General features: G+C 41.3%; 1 protein-coding gene across 1 annotated transcript in view; it reads left to right on the top strand.

The window, feature by feature from the left end:
- LOC144600055 (polypeptide N-acetylgalactosaminyltransferase 10-like) overlaps positions 1–17,893 on the top strand; it is a 48,731-nt gene that overhangs the window by 19,131 nt on the left and 11,707 nt on the right. Inside the window, exons 4-10 of the mRNA XM_078411417.1 lie at positions 3,344–3,529; positions 5,826–6,009; positions 6,960–7,077; positions 7,858–7,965; positions 8,991–9,212; positions 11,164–11,280; positions 12,823–12,972. Coding sequence (XP_078267543.1) covers positions 3,344–3,529; positions 5,826–6,009; positions 6,960–7,077; positions 7,858–7,965; positions 8,991–9,212; positions 11,164–11,280; positions 12,823–12,972 — 1,085 coding nt within the window. The remainder of the gene's footprint in view (positions 1–3,343; positions 3,530–5,825; positions 6,010–6,959; positions 7,078–7,857; positions 7,966–8,990; positions 9,213–11,163; positions 11,281–12,822; positions 12,973–17,893) is intronic.

Here is a 17,893-nt window from a genome sequence, read left to right as displayed (position 1 = left end):
CGGGTTGCATTCCAGAGCAGAGCTCAGCAGAACCACCAAAAGAGAACATTCCAGAACTGCCATCCACTCCCAGAACCAGGTTTGGGAGAAGAGTGGTGAGACCAGATAGGTTGAACTATAAGTGAAAAAAATAAGAGAGTTTCCAAAGAAAAATGTTTTTCTAATTTAGTGAAAAGGGTAAAATCCTTTTCACTAAGACAATGTGTTTACATGTACTTATGTTGAATTAATTTAGTTCAGATAGGAACAGACCTTCCAGCTAAAGAGGCAGAATAATCCTCTAAGGTCTGGTGAATCAACCGCAGTCTACCGATTGATTCTAGAAAGGGGAGATGTGGTGTTATTGCAATGTGCCTTTAAGACTAGACAGGTCTATTGGTAGGGGTCATCAGAGGGCGACAGGGAGGAGCCCGGGGGAGCAGATGGCGGTTGAATAAACATTCGCGTAAAAACACAGTCGGACTCACTGTATCTTTTTAAAGAACACAACAAATATGACATAATTGACTTTTTTTAAGAAAAAGGAGTGACTATGATATCACTCTTGTGCTCTCACATTTCTCCCCATTATCTTTCAACCAGATGGCTTCATGAAGAGCGTATCACCATGGCAACCCTGTCCACACCTATCAGAGATATTCCCGTTGACCTATTAAGTCTCTGTACAATCTAAAACCAATTTATTTTCTCATATCTCCATTATTGAAGGGCCTTTGACGTGAAACATTATTTTTATTTTCCTTTTCATTGCATAACCTGCTGTATGTTCCAGGCATTTTCTATTTTAATTACTGTTTGGCTAACCATAATCAATTAATACACAAGATCTTCAGAAATTGGAAAAAAATAAACATTAGACAAATATTTTGAGACATTCTGCTATTAGATATTAGGAACATCATACAATGAGATTTATAGAAATGATAGGCAAACCTTTGGATAATTAATTTTGAAAGATGTCCTTGCAATTTAACAGTGTAGGTCGAAGGAGCAACATGTTTTATTCACTGAATCCGTTACCCTTTATTATATTCTGCATTGGAATTTCTACTGTGCAGCTTTAAATGAGGAAGACTCCCATTTAAGAACATAGAACAGTACAGCACAGAAACAGGCCTATGGCCCACAATGTCTCTGGCAAACAAAATGCCAAATTAAACGTGTCTCTTCTGTATGTACAAGCTCCATGTCCGTTTTTCTGCACCTTTTTCAAGCTTAATTACATCCTTCCTGTAGTGAAGCAACCAAAACTGCACGATAATTCAAGTTTGGCTTAACCAACCTTTTATGCCAAGGTAACGTGACATCCCTACTCTAACCTCTTCTAAGGGGAAGGTGGGTTAACAGAGCTAATTTTTACAGGGTTGAATTGATGAGTCATTTTGCATTTTGCAAATTAAAGAAAAGAGACATAGAAATTTAAGCTTCAGCACACAAATATATAACCTGGGGTTTCAGTTCCCTTTTTCTCCTCTTGATATATGATAAAAGTGCATCGTAGTTGTTAAGATATTTCTTATAAGATAGTCTCGTCAACTGTAAATAACAGTAGCTCAGTTATTATCTCAAAAACACATCTTGTTGTTTACTTACATTGAAATCATGTCAGTTTTGAAGAGCTAAGAAAACTCTTCTACAAAAGGTGAAATTCTGGAGTCTTCATTAATTTATCATGGTAGATAATGCTGGGTTTAATTTAAATTGCATCCTGAAACGATATCACCCATCATTTTTTGGTTATGTGCATCTTTTGGCTTTCAGTAGGTATAATGTTGGAGCAATAAAGTTAATTAGAGTGATGCATCTTGTGGTTGTACCTGCAGTGTGAACAAAGTTCTTTGAGTATTCAAAAATCATGCATGAACTAGGCAATGTTTTTCTTAGTTTAGTTTCGAGATACAGCACGGAAACAAGCCCATCGGCTCATCGAGTCTGCGCCGACCAGCGATCCCGGTACACTAACATTATCCTACATACTAGGGACAATTTTCCATTTTTACCAAAGTCAATTAACCTACAAACCTGTACGTCTTTGGAGTGTGGTAGGAATCCGGACTACCCAGGGAATACCCAAGCTGTCACAAGGAGAACGTACAAGCATTGTAGTCAGGCAAGCAAGCACCTGTAGTCAGGACTCTGGCGCTGTAAGGCCACAACTCCACCGTTGCGCCAGCGTGCCGCCCCTTAAGAGAGCGACTCTGTGTGAAAGGACAAGACATTTTATTATGTATTGAATAATATAATTAAGTGGCATTACTATTTCTTCACTAATAGAGTTTGCAAAAATAAATGTAAAAATAGAAAATGTGAGAAAGACACAGTTTATCTTTGTACTTTGCCGACGCCAATGACCTGCCAGGTATTTGCAGTAATTGTATTGTAAACCATTTGAAGGTTTTCAGATTGTGTAATAGATGTTTAATTTCTTTCTGTTTACGATTCTTGCTGTGGATTTAATTGCAAAGTCCTCCCACGCTGCACAGGTTATGTGCAAAGCTCCCACATTCCAAAGAACCGGTGTATTGGGATGAATAGGTCTTGAGTCATTGGGAAGGGAGTTGGTGGAAGAGAATTGAAGGTGAAACACTCAGTCAGGTGGTGAGGGTGAACAATGAGAAATATTCAAAGAGATTATTCTTTGACAACATATTGACTGCTACTGACTCCCCAGCTACAGAGTTTTGATGGCTGGCCACTCCGTTAGCCATTGCAAATAATTTTACTTCTATAATATCAGAAGTGGCGATGATTGTTGATGATTGCTCTGTATTCAATTCTACACACAATCCTCAACAAATGAAGTGGGCAGTGCCTGCATGCTGCAAAACCTAGACAATATGCAGGTATGAGTACATGATGGATTTCATCACAGGATAATAATAATAATAAGAAACATACTGTAGAAGAACACGTGGCACAGAGGCGCAACTGGCGGATCTGCTGCCTCACAGCGCCAGAGACCCAGGTTCTTTCATGACCTCGGGTGCTGTCTGTGTGGAGTTTGCACATTCTCCCTGTGACAGCGTGGGTTTCCCCCGGGTGCTCCCATTTCTTCAACCATCCCAAAGACGTGCAGGTTTGTAGGTTAATTGGCCTCTGTAAATTGCCCCGTGTGTAAGGGAGTGGGTGATAAAGGAGATAACATAGAAATAGTATGAATGGGCGATCAATGATTGGCGTGGACACACTAGGCTGTAGGGCGTTTCATCTCCAAACGAAACATTTGTACTACAGAGCCTGCCCAGTTTGACTTTTGTTTCAGTGTCCTGTCAGGTTATTAATAGCCTTGAGTGTATGGAACCAATTTCCTCTGCTCTTAGTTGTTTTTTTATTTTTCAAACAGAACATTTGAAAAAGCGCCTGGAAGAATATATGGCACGATTTCGGAAGGTCAGGATTTTGCGAACTAAGAAGCGAGAAGGTTTGATTCGCACACGGCTACTGGGGGCCTCAATGGCCACTGCAGAGGTCATAACTTTCTTGGACTCTCATTGTGAAGCTAATGTGAATTGGCTGCCGCCATTGCTTGGTGAGATACGTTGACATTTTGAGCAGATAATGTGTGAAGAGTGGGACTTGATTGAGATCTAGATCTAATTGTAGCTAGTCTGTGTATCTTCGAAGAAAAAGCCGTATGCGCAGAATGTGTAATGCGTCTTTTGTTTGCAACCAAAGGTAACTGGGATCAGTGTGTTAATAATGTTAAAAAAGGAAGAGCAATAGTCATGCAGAGAATGGAAAATGAAAGCTGGAAAACTATTTCACAAATTCAACTTGCTATGAATTTTTTATTCAGTTTGTTCCATGTACACTTTCTCCTTGAAGTTGTGCTCATAGAGTTGTACAGCGTGGAAACAGGCACTTCGGCCCAACTTACCCGTGCTAAACATCATGCCCCATCTACATTAATCCGACCTTCCTGCGCTTGATCCATATCCCTCTTTCCATGTAACATTCCAAATGATTTTTAAACATGATAGTACTTGCCTCAACGATCTCCTTCGGCATCTTATTCCATATACCTACCACCTTCGTATATTAAAAAAAAAGTTGCCCCTCAGGTTTCTATTAAACCTTTTCCCCTCACCTTAAACCTATGTCCTCTGTTTTTTTATTTCCCTACTCTGGGTAAAAGGCTCTGTGCATTTACCCAATCTATTGGTCTCATCAACTTGTACACCTCTAAAAGATCACTATATCTATATCGCTATAGTTTATCTACTATAAATCCACTGACTCGCACAGCTATCTGGACTACACTTCTTCCCACCCGGTCTCCTGCAAAAAGTCTATCCCCTACTCCCAATTCCTCCATCTACGCCGCATCTGCGCCCGGGACGAGGTGTTTCACACTAGGGCGTCAGAGATGTCCTCATTCTTCAGGAAACGGGGCTTCCCCTCTTCTATTATAGATGAGGCTCTCGCGAGGGTCTCTTCTACATCCCGCAGCTCCGCTCTTGCTCCCCCTCCCCTCACTCGTAACAAGGACAGAATCCCCCTCGTTCTCACCTTCCACCCCACCAGCCAGCCTATCCAACAAATCATCCGCCAACATTTCCGTCACCTACAACGGGACCCCACCACTGGCCATATCTTCCCATCCCCTCCCCTTTCTGCGTTCCGCAGAGACCGTTCCCTCCATAACTCCCTGGTCCACTCGTCCCTTCCTACCCAAACCACCCCATCCCCAGCACTTTCCCCTGCAACCACACGAGATGCAACACCTGTCCCTTTACCTCCCCCCTCAACTCCATCCAAGGACCCAAACAGTCTTTCCAGGTGAGACAGGGGTTCACCTGTACCTCCTCCAACCTCATCTATTGCATCCGCTGCTCCAGATGTCAACGGCGAAACCAAACGCAGGCTCGGCGATCGCTTCGCTCAATGCCTGCGCTCGGTCCGCGTTAACCAATCTGATCTCCCGGTGGTTGAGCACTTCAACTCCCCCTCCCATTCCCAGTCTGACCTTTCTGTCATGGGCCTCCTCCAGTGCCATAGTGAGTCCCACCGGAAATTGGAGGAACAGCACCTCATATTTCGCCTGGGCAGCTTGCAGCCCAGTGGTATGAACATTGACTTCTCCAGCTTTAGATAGGTCCTCTGTCCCTCGCTTCCCCATCCTCTTCCCAGATCTCCCACTGTCTTCCTGTCTCCACCTATATCCTTCCTTTGTCCCGCCCCCCTGACATCAGTCTGAAGAAGGGTCTCGACCCGAAACGTCGCCCATTCCTTCTCTCCTGAGATGCTGCCTGACCTGCTGAGGTACTCTAGCATTTTGTGAATAAATACCTTCGATTTCTACCAGCATCTGCAGTTATTTTCTTACTCTAAAAGATCAACCCTCATCTTTGTGCACTCCAAGGAATAAAGCCATAGCCTGCTCAACCTCCCCCTGTAGCTCAGGCCCTCGAATCCTGGCAACATTCTCGTAAAAATTCTCTGCCCCCTTTCCAGTTTAACAACATCTTTCCTATAACAGGTTGACCAAAACTGAACACAATACTCTAAATGTGGCCTTGCCAATGTCTTGCTGGAGAATAAAAAGGTCATTTAGTTAAATCGCATCTTAATTGTTACATGCTTATCCCTGTTATATGAGAATATATTGTTGATGTCCATCTTGTGGCCAAAAGCTCACCGAATTACACTGTTCATACTTGCACAGTGATGGGCTACCATTTTTCTCTTGGCTCTGTTGACTTCTACTAATCATGCTTATAATATTCTTATTTTTCATTTAATGCTTATGTTCATTCAGTGATATTTAAAAATTATTTTTATAAAATTATTTTTTATTTGAAATCTCATACTCTTTGATCTCTCAGACAGAATTGCTCAGAACCGCAAAACAATTGTGTGCCCTATGATTGATGTTATTCACCACGACCATTTTGGATATAGCACTCAGTCTGGTGATGCCATGCGAGGAGCATTTGACTGGGAAATGTATTATAAACGTATTCCCATTCCACTGGAATTACGTACATCTGATCCAAGTGATCCCTTTGAGTAAGTTTCAGTCGTATGTCATCCACATAGATAAGGAGTTTGTACTTTTGAAATGAACAAGAATTTTTGAGATCCATTTTGAGGGGTGACGCAGCTGGTAGAGACACTGCCTCACAGTTCCAGTGACCCGCGATTGATCTTGATTTCGGGTGCGGTCTGTGTGGAGTTTGCACATTCCTCCTACGACTGCATGGGTTTCCTTTGGGTGCTTTAGTTTCCTCCCACATCCCAGAGGTGTGCAGGTTTGCAGGTTAATTGGTCTCTGGAAATTGTCCCTTGTGTGTAGAAAGAGTGGATGCAAAACTGGGATAACATGGAACTATAGTGAACGGGTGATTGATGGACTCGGTGGGCCAAAGGGCCTAATTCCATGCTGCATCTCTAAACTAAACTTTAGCCAGCTTTATTTTTAATTAAATTTAATAAGGAGTAGCCTGCTCAACCTCTCCCTATAGCTCGGGCCCTCGATTCTGGCAATATCCTCGTAAATCTCTGCTCTCTTTCCAGCTTCAGAGATTGTAAATTCTTCTTCTCAAAGGGAAATTAATCTTTGGTTGGCTGAAGCTAAGAGGGCTATGGGGACATAGCCTTGCTGAGTATGTTTAAGACAGAGATGGATCAGATGTGAAGATAATTGAGCAAAGCAGCAGTTAGGGTTTATGCAGGAAAACGATACAAAGACAAAAGATCAGTCATGGAGAGATTAGATGGGCTGAGTGATTTCTTCCTCCTTTTTCAGTTTAGTTTAGATACAGTGCGGCACCAGGCCCTTTGGCCCACCGAGTCCGCACTGACCAGCGATCCCCACACACTGACACTATCCTACACACACACTAGGGACAATCTTTTTACATTTATACATTTATACCAAGCCAATTAACCTACAAACCTGTACGTCTTTGGAGTAATGATCTAACTAAAATGTATAACATTTATTTGCATCTTTTTAGATCACCTGTCATGGCTGGTGGTTTGTTTGCTGTTGAAAGAAAATGGTTCTGGGAACTGGGTGGATATGACACGGGTTTGGATATTTGGGGCGGAGAGCAGTATGAAATATCATTCAAGGTAAGCTGCATGCAAGGCTCCCCTGAATAGTCTTATAGCAGACACCCAAATTCAGAAGCTAAAAAAGGGTCCCGACCCAAAACATTGCCTATCCGCTTCCTCCAAATATGCTGCTTGACCAGCTGAATTCCTCCAGAACTTTGTGTTTCACCCAAAATACACCCCGTTTTGTTGCAGTGTTGAGGGATAGCTCTCTGGATACATAAACAGCAGACAAGATACATTGTGGATTGAGTGGCAGAGATATGCATTTACCAATGTATTAATAATTGAAATGGTCACTTTATGTCTTCACTGATCTCATCATCAAAGTTTCATTGGGGACGTGAATATTTATCTATTGTCTTCAATGGTACAGTATTGGAATATTCCATACCTGATGATTGGTTTTGATAACCTTAAAATATCCTTGCAAGATAAATTGTGACTGGGTTGTTTATCCAATTTGAACATTAGTCCTTGTTTAAAATAAAATTCCTATCCACATAATTCTCCAACAGTGCCTCCAGCGGTATGTTTAAAATGATCACAAATTGCTGGAGTTACTCAGCGGGTCAGGCAGCATCTTTTGATGCTCCAGGTTGTTCTCAGAGAGCTGAGGTCTGACCCGCTGAGTTACTCCAGTACTTTGTGTTTTACTTAAGATTCCAGTATCCTTGTTTCTATAAAATTATCAATTGATCGAATCGGGTAGATACAATAAGGATATTTTCACTTATAGTAAATGAGTGATTTTTGATTTACACATTTACATTTTTTTTTGGTGTGGATGGGATCTAGGTGTGGATGTGTGGAGGACGGATGGAAGATGTCCCTTGCTCCAGAGTAGGACACATCTACAGGAAGTTTGTTCCCTACACCTTTCCAGGCGGAGGTGGCTTGCCTAGAGTAAGTCATTCAGTTTACATTACATCATTTTTTATTGTAGACTAATATTTACCCTCGAAAAGCAGGGCCCTAATGTTTGATGGTTTGACAAAGTACGTGTTCGATTATTGATTAAATATATTTGTAGTTTTTCTTAATATTTTGGAAGATTTTGGTGTCAGGAGGTTTAAATTATCAAAGTTGTCATTTACTTCCAATGAAGTATTGCTGGACATTGGCATGACAACTAATTTGAGCACAATGGACAGGTGTGTAAATGTCTTGAGAGAATGGGAAGAAAGGTCAAGTCAGCAATCTTAGAAAGGGGATTTTATATGTGATTTTTTTGCATTCAATCAACAAAACTGTACCCTGATCCTTAGTGCCCTTGATAGATTTTTAGATTTTAATGGGATGTGAAAACAAGTGGCTCTGAAATTGGCCTTGATTTTATTGAGCAGAGGACCAGAATCCCGACATATCTCTGCTTGTGATGTGAATCCACAGAAAGAGCTGCAAAATTCAATTAATTGCAAAAGTTTTAAGAGGCTCATGACAGGCCTGGGATTTGCCATGATGGGCCAAATGGCCTACTCCTGCATCGAATATTCCTTGGATTTTCTGTTGCCAATAAAATGAGACAAATCTGAGGGCTCTTAGGACTTCTAGCTAAATGACAGGAGAAACAAATTTATCTTTACACTTTGCGCTCCACACAATTGTGAATTCACCGTGAAAACTACTGAAATTCGAAATTCATTGCGTTCGCAGGCTGACACACTATTTTCACAAAAGCAAATCATAGCAGAAGCTGGAAATCCTGATATAACACAGAAAAAAAATTAGCAGGTCATGCAGTGTCTGCAGAGAGGAATATTCTGATAAAGCAATGGACCTGTTTCAGATGCAGATACTGCCTGATCTGCTGAGTGTTTCCAGCATTTTGTTTTAAAATCTACATTAAAAATACTTTCAAAGTGTTTACCATGTATTTGTTAAATATGCAAATAATGGATCTTTTCACAGATGCTGTTTTTGGGTTACAGAATCTGAAAAGAGTTGCTGAAGTTTGGATGGATGAATATGCTGAGCACCTTTATAGGCGAAAGCCAGAATTCCGACATATCTCTGCTGGTGATGTGAATCCACAGAAAGAGCTGCGGAATTCCCTCAATTGCAAAAGCTTTAAGTGGTTCATGACTGAAGTGGCCTGGGATTTGCCAAAATACTATCCGCCGGTAGAACCTCCATCTAGTGCATGGGGCAAGGTGTGTTTGCTGAACTTAAGCATAACGATATATTCATAGTTACTTAACTGAGAGAGTTGGCAAGTGTGTTCAAGTATGTGAAATTCCACATGGCTACTTCCACTGAACCTAATATCCCAATCAGTCTCTTAAAAACTCAGCGGGTCAGGCAGCATCTCTGGAGAAGTGGAATAGGTGACCTTTCGGGTCGAGACCTCTCTACAGTCTGAAGAAGGGTGTTGGCCTGGAATGTCACCTATTCCTTTTCTCCAGAGATGCTGCCTGACCCGCTGAGTGACTCCAGCTTTTTGTGTCTATCTTCGGTATAAACCAGCTTCTGCCGTTCCTTCCTACCCATTTTGCCTGCTCTACTGTAAAATCTCCTCAAGGTGTGCCTACTTTGCAGAAGTTCTCCTCTCTTCGAGAAGAGTTGTGCAACACCCTCTCTCTCTGCACCTCCTCTGTGATTCCTCCTGACAATCTCAAGAAGGGTCTCGACCCGAAACGTCACCTATATTCCTTTTCTCCAGAGATTATGCCGTACCAGCTGAATTACTAGAGCTTTTTGTGTCCATTCCAATCAATCTGAACGGTCCTTCCATAAGCTAGGGTACGGTCCGATTCACCTCTACCCTACTGCGGACATTGGACTTGGTCTCAGGAACTGATGTGCTATGATGCTGAGAATTGTATGCTGCATTCTGTATCTCCCCCTTTGCTCTTCAGGTTGGCCTGATTGTGTTTATGTCTGGTATTATCTGATTTGATTGGGTAGCTTGCAAAACAAAGTTTTTCACTCTACCTCGATACGTGACATTAATAAACCTAAATCTAAGTAAGTAAACATTTTAAGTATAACATCAGCTGGAAGTGAAAATGTTTAACCTGAATTGATGATAAGGTCAGCAAAAAAACAGATCAAGATAGCATACTCATAAAAGATAAATTTATGTGAAGTGAAAACTTATAGGTGTTGGGAATCCAAATTTTAGCAAGCAAAAGCCATTGTAAAACTGAATGACTATGTGGGTCGACAGTGAAATCTTTTAGGCAATAAATGGTAATAGTTTTGTTGTTTTCCTAGGGTAAAGAGTATTTAACGAATGGTTGATGAGTAAAGAGGGAAGACCATGAACCAGTGGAATGGTGTTACTTGAAATTATTTCCTCAATAGATGAGAATGTGGCTAAAGCAAAGAATATGAATGTACAGGCAATCACAATTCTAGCAAAGATTGTAATTTTTCTGGTTGTTCAACCAGCTGGCAGCATGGAAGGAGGTAAAACTGTTAAACATTGAAGGCAAAATAGTCAACAAGAAAAAATAAGAAATTTTCACAATCCTAAGAGGCAAACATAAAATGGTCAGTGAACAATCAAGAGATATTAATTTTAATAGAAACATTGGCATGAGAGATGGTTATAAGCAGGTTGTTATCAATTGATCTGTGTGAAAAGAGTGGTGTTGATGAAATATCTGTTTGTCCATACATTTTTCATTATTACTAAGTAACAGTTGAAAGTTTCTTCCCAGCTGTTATCATGCAACTGAACAGCCCTCTCATCACCCGAACTCCCACCTACCTCATTGGAGACCTTTGAACTTATTTTAATCAAACTTTATTGGGCTTCAATGTTATACCTTAGCACTAAATGTGTACCCGTTATCTTTTATCTGTACACTGTGGATGGTTTGTTTGTAATCATGTATAGTCTTTTCTTTGATTGGATAGCACGCAAACAAAAGCTTTTCACTGTTCCTTGGTACGTGTGACAATAATAAACTAAACAAATTATTAAATATTGCAGGGCATTTAAGTCGGCATTATGACATCCCCATTCCTCCTTGTGAAAAGTTTAGAAGCCAGAATAGAAATACAATTCAAAATTAATTTCTGTGCATGAAATCCTCTTTTGCAATCATTAAAAAGGTGAATTTGTAATTCACATGAAACAATTTTTTTTTGTGCCAGATTCGTAATGTTGGTACTGAACTTTGTGCGGACAGTAAACATGGGTCTTCCGGCTCACAGCTGAAACTGGAACCTTGTGTCAAAGATGGTGAAGAAGGATCTTGGTCACATGAACAGGCAAGTTATTTCAAATATATACAACTAGAAGACCAGATATAAAATGAACAAATTGTGCTGATTCATTATCTTTTTATTCAACTCCCTTTTCTACTGCTTGGTAAATCCTTTAATATTTTTGTTTCCTGCTCTTTGTCTTTCCATTGCTGCTCCACTTATTCGGTAGATGGGATTGAACTGCAAAAAATTAAAAAGGAATAACTAAGATTTTCAGGTTGCATTTGTGATGACATTTGCATAGAAAATGTGCATTTTCTTGACTCTTTCTCCTTTAAACACCCCTCATAGAGTCATGCAACACGGAAAGAGGCCCTTCTGCCTAACCATCCCATGCCATAGATACATAGATAATAGGTGCAGGAGTAGGTCATTTGGCCCTTCGAGCCAAAACCGCCATTCAATGTGGCTGATCATCCACAATCAATACCCCGTTCCTGCCTTCTCCCCATATCCCTTGATTCCGCTAGCCCAAAGAGCTCTATCTAACTCTCTTTTTAATGTATCCAGTGAATCAGCCTCCACTGCCTTCTGAGGCAGAGAATTCCACAAATTCACAACTCTCTGGGTTAACCTTGATGCCCCATCTAAACTAGTCCCACCTGCCTGCTTTTGGCCCATATCCCTCTAAATCTTACCTATCTATGTACCTGTCCAAATGTCTTTTAAATATAGTTATAGTACCAGCTTCAACTACCTCCTCTGCCAGCTTGTTCTCTCTACCCATGGAATGTGAAAAATTGACTCTCTCCTATTAATTTTTCCCCACTCATCTTAAACTAATGACCTCCAGATTTTAATTCTCCTACCTTGGGTAAAAGACTCTGTTTATTCACCCTAGCTATTCATGTCTTGATCTTATATACCTCTACAAGATCACTCCACAGCCTCCTGCACTCCGGGATATAATCTTAGCCTGCCCATCCTCTCCCTATTACTCATCTGCTCAGGTCCTGTTAAGATCCTTGTAAATCTTCTCTGCACTCTTTCCAGCTTAACAACAGCCTTTCTACAATAAGGTGACCAAAACTGCACATAATACTCCAAATGTGGCCTCGCTAACATTTTGAACAACTGGAGCATAACAACCCAACGTCTATACTGTATACCCTGACTGATGATGGTCAATGAACCAAAAGCCTTCTTGACCACCCTATCTACCTGTGATGCACTTTCAAGGAACTATGTACCTGCACTCCAACATCCCTCTGCTGTACAACATTCCCCAGGGCCCTGCCATTCGCTGTGTAGGTCCTGCCCTGGTTTGACTTCCCAAAATACAACACCTCGCACTTATCTGCATTAAACTCTATTAACCATTTGCCTGCCCACTTGGCCAACTGATCAAGATCCTGCTGTAATTTTTGATAACCATCTTCACTACGATACCATCCACTGTATGGTCTTATCCTTATGGGCCTTTCCCATAACCTATTGCCTTTCACTGGAATTACAGTGCAGGCTTTATATCCGCCCCAATAGTAAATTGCCATTTTTGGATGTTCATGTTACTAATCTCGTTTCCATTTCTGATCACTGCTTCAGATATTCACGTTGGGTTGGCGAGAAGATATTCGTCCCGGAGATTCCTTACATGCTAGAAAATATTGTTTTGATGCAGTTTCACAAAGCAGTCAAGTAACTCTATTTGATTGCCATGGAATGAAAGGAAACCAACTATGGAAGTACAAAAAGGTGAGATAAAATAGTGCGTATGAAGAAAGAAAATTAAGTGTTTTTCCAGTCCATCTTAATTTTGGAACCTCTTCTATAAATTGATTAATTTACCGTTCAACGGTTACAGATTATCATTCAGCTCTATTAAGTTAAGAATAATTAAAATTAGTGTAAATGAATTAGAACTTCAGCTGAAAAGCAAAAAAATTCAATAAATATTTCAGATGATCAAATCTAACATTAAACCTCATTTACCATACTTGAGATTTTCTATGCCTGATTAGCTCAAAACTCTTCCAAAAGACAACAGTTCACACCTGAAAAAAATGTAATATAATGCAGGCAGAAAGTAGATGGGTGATCACTAAGAAAGGGAGTAGGCAGATGCAATATTCCCTTCTGACCATCCCCTCCAAAACAAGTTGGGGCAGTGGGGTGACTGTTTAGAATGCTGTTGGGGAGGGGGGGGGGGGGAGGACTGTTCAGAGGAGAGCAACATCAGCAGTCAGGCCAAGCTGGACTCTGAGGCACGACAGGGAAGGGTGAAGTCAGACATTGATACAGTGATTGGGGAGTCCAGAACCAGTTGTACAGGCCCCTGGTGAGACCGCACCTAGAGTATTGTATGAAATTTTGGTCTCCTAATTTGAGGAAGGACATTATTGGTATTGAGGGAGTGCAGCGTAGGTTCACCAGGTTAATTCCCGGGATGGCGGGACTGACATATGATGAAAGAATGGGTCGACTGGGCTTGTATTCACTGGAATTTAGAAGGATGAGAGGGGATCTTATGGAAACATATAAAATTCTTAAAGGATTGGACGGTCTAAATGCAGGAAAAATGTTCCCGATGTTGGGGGAGTCCAGAACCAGGGGTCACAGTTTAAGAATGCGGGGTAGGCCATTTAGGACTGAGATGAGGAAAAACCTCTTCACCCAGAGAGTTGTGAATCTGTGAAATTCTTTGCCATAGAAGGCAGCGGAGGCCAATTCACTGGATGTTTTCAAGAGAGAGTTAGATTTAGCTCTTAGGGCTAAAGGAATCAAGGGATATAGGAGAAAAGCTGGAATGGGGTACGGATTTTAAATGATCAGCCGTGATCATATTGAATGGTTGTGCTGGCTCGAAGGGCTGAATGGCCTACTCCTGCACCTATTTTTCTATGTTTTTATTCTCTGATTACTCCCGGTGCCACATGCTAGTGAGAGAAGGTGTAGGAGCATAGAACCGATGAATGCGTGGAGGGGGCAGCAATTATTTTTTCTGATTGGGATCCCTTTGGGTTCAGAGGTGATCTGTACAAGAGGGTCGGGTTGTACCTGAACTGGAGGGGGAATAATATTCATGCAGGGAGGTTTGTTAGCGCTACGCGGGAGGGTTTATACTAGAGTGGCAGGTGGATGGGAACCAGAACAGACGTTCAGCAGATGGGTAGGTAGAGATTATGACCTGAAAATCTCAAAGGAAGGACGGCCAGGGAAAAGATGAGGAATATGGTGAAAACGATGGGTTTAAGTATGTTTATTTCAAACGTGAAAAATATCATGGGGGGAAAAGCAGATGAACTTAGAGTCTGGAACGATGATGTCATGGCCATTACGGAGACTTGGTTGCGAGATTGACAGGTTGGCAGGACTGGTGTTCCAGGGTTCAATGTTTCAGATGTGATAGAGAAGGAGGTAAAAGAGGCTTCACGAATCGGGGAGAATCTCACTGCGACACTCAGAGAGGACATTCTGAAAAAATAGCTCAATGTGTAAAAGTCATTGGTATTTCAGAATACAGCATGGCTTGATTTCCATCCAGTTATTTACTGGTCACTGAATGTCTGCTTTAAGCAAAGATTGATTTATTTCTGTTTATGGATGTTCATTTGAAATTAATCATGAAATAATATAAGATATCTGGTTTGCATGTCTTTGGATTGTATAGTGCTATTGTACAGTCAGCTGCCCATTCGTTCTCTTTTCACTCCATACTGTTTCATCATCCTGATACTCCTGTAAGAAAATAACTGCAGATGCTGGTACAAATCGAAGGTATTTATTCACAAAATGCTGGAGTAACTCAGCAGGTCAGGCAGCATCTCAGGAGAGAAGGAATGGGTGACGTTTCGGATCGAGACCCTTCTTCCGACTGAAGAAGGGTCTCGACCCGAAACATCGCCCATTCCTTCTCTCCTGAGATGCTGCCTGACCTGCTGAGTTACTCCAGCATTTTGTGAATAAATATCCTGATACTCCTGATACAAAGATGTAGTTTTGTAGGTTAGTTGGTTTGGTTTAATTGTAATTTGCCCCTAGTGTGTGTAGGATAGTGTAAGTGAGCGGTGATCGCTGGTCGGCGTGGACTTGATGGGCTTAAGGGCCTTTTTCTGCGCTGCCTCTCTAAACTAAACTAATCCATAATGTGAAGATATTTGCTTGCAAGCCCACAACTTAACACTAAGAGGTGCAATTTGCTGATGTCACAGAACCAGGTGCAATTTTGTATTTAGAGTAGGATCATTCCTGAATTTGCTTATTCCCTAACCTTCTTAGAAATGAATAGGATAGCTGACTGTTCATTAGTCATTCATGTTTAAACTTTTAATATGGCTGAACTTCTGTCTTAGAAAATCTCCCTTCCCTGCTGTCTGCACCACATCAAAAAGACACTTGCACTCTTTTCAATGAAAGCTACTTGCTTGAGACTGTCCAAGTTCATTTCCCATGGGCTATAATTTACCATGGAGAGAAAGTTTAGAATTTTTTATGCTAACATTTAGATTAGGTTTTTGGATGACTAAAATGTCCAGAGAAATAGCAGGCATGTCGAAGAGAGCCAATTTTCCAAAACAAAATTCAGTTCACACACCAATAAAAAATAAAAAAAGATCAGAGATGATCTATTAATGTTCGCCTTAAATTTAATGTAGTTTAGAGATACAGCGTGGGAACAGGCCCTTCGGCCCACTGAGTCCGCGCCGACCAGCGTTCTCCATACACTAGCACCATCCTACACACACGAGGGACAATTTACAATTTTTACCAAAGCAAATTAACCTACAAACTGTAGGTCTTTGGAGTGTGGGAGGAAACTGGAGAACCTGAAGAAAACCCACACGGTCACAGGGAGAACGTACAAATTCTGTACAGACAGCACCCGTAATCAGGATCGAACCTGGGTCTCTGGCACTATAAGGCAGCAACTCGCCCGCTGTGCCGCCCCATAGATAAAGATGGGACATTACTAACATGTTCACTTTTTCATTTAAAAAAAAAATTGCATTTCTATTTTTCCATGTCTTCCCTATAGTTTAGTGGTAGAGATTTTATGGAGAAATGGAGAAATAGTTCCAAACTTTCAAAAACTGGTACTCCTCTGTAACCATCCACAAATGCAGATGTCCCAAGCTTCCTGCCAAGTTCACACTAATGTCAGAGTCTAACAATAGGGCATCTCCCTTGGGAATCAGACGGCTAAATATTTCCATATTTTAAAAAATGACAATTTGTTGCAAATTGTAACAAATTTAACCCTGTGTTTTTTTAATACATTTTTGTTACTTTAAGTGATTTATATTTGTAGGTGGAAAATTCCAAATTTAAAAAATGCTCTTTAGTACTCCTTTTCAGATATACCAATTAATATGCATCTAGAATATATCTGGAAATGTTTTTGAACAAAATATAAAAATGAACTTAATTTTAAAATGCCCTGGAGTTATCTGGTTCAAGGAAGATAGTGTTTAGCGCAGAAAAAGGCCCACTGAGTCTGCAATGACCAACAATCCCTGTATACTTACACAATCATACACAAATTTATAATTTTTACCAAAGCCAATTAACCTACAAACCTGTACATCCTTGGAGTGTTGGAGGAAACCGCAGCTCCTGGAGAAAACCCACGTGGTCACGGGGAGAACGCACAAACTCCGTACAGTTGTAGTTGTAGTCAGGATCGAACCAGGGCCTCTGGGTCTGTAAGTTAGCAACTCTACTGCTGCGCCACCATGCCACATCAAATATGGCCCAGCTTACTGCCTGGAAATATTGGCAGTGGTCTTGACATATTTATCGTCTAGAGGCAGAGGATCCATCGGCCTGGAATGAATTGGACTATAGTGGCATAGCTGGAATGTCTGCTGGACCTCCAGTGGAGCACAGGGAATGTTCTCCCCTGAAATGCTCCCAAAAGCTTAGAGAACTGGCAAAATAAATCACTGTCCTGCTCACCATTCTCAGCTTGGCTGGATATCAAAGTCTAAGGGTAGAGTCATCTAGCATGGAAACAGGTACAGGGCATCAAAGGTTACGGGAGATGCAGGAGAATGGGGTTGAGAGGGAAAAATAGATCAGCCATGATTGAATGGCGGAGTAGACATGATTGTCCGAATTCTGCTCCCATGTCATGGTCTTTTGCCCAAATTGTCCATGCAGACTAGGTTTTATAAGTGAACTAGTCTAATTTGTCTACATTTATCCCATATCCCTTGGAACCATTCCTATCCACGTACCTGTCTCAAAGTCTTTTAAACATTGCCATTGTACTCTAGTCTATACCACCTTCTGGGAGCCGGTTCCATGTATGCATCACATTCTGGCAGGCAGGTTTGCTAGCGCTACAAGCGTGGCTTTAAACTAAGTAGTGGGGGGGGAGGGGTTGACAAATTGGGAATATGAAGATGGAGTTAAAGGGGAAGCGAATACAGGCGAAACTGTAAAGGACTCTCAAATGAATGGGAAGGGAAGTTCTAGAAGGGATATGAGAGTAAGGTCAGGGCCAATTGTGACCGGTGTGAGAGGGGAGGTAAATACCGAAGTTAAAGTGTTGTATTTAAATGTGCGAAGTATAAAAAATAAAGTGGATGAGCTTGAGGCTCAGTTAGACATTGGCAAGCATGATGTTGTGGGAATCACTGAGACATGGCTACAAGAGGACCAGGGCTGGGAGCTG

Source organism: Rhinoraja longicauda, chromosome 14, assembly GCF_053455715.1.
Source record: "Rhinoraja longicauda isolate Sanriku21f chromosome 14, sRhiLon1.1, whole genome shotgun sequence".
NCBI classification, from domain to species: Eukaryota; Metazoa; Chordata; class Chondrichthyes; order Rajiformes; family Arhynchobatidae; genus Rhinoraja; species Rhinoraja longicauda.
Note: the sequence above shows the minus strand (reverse complement) of the source record. Positions and strands in the feature narration are given on the sequence as shown.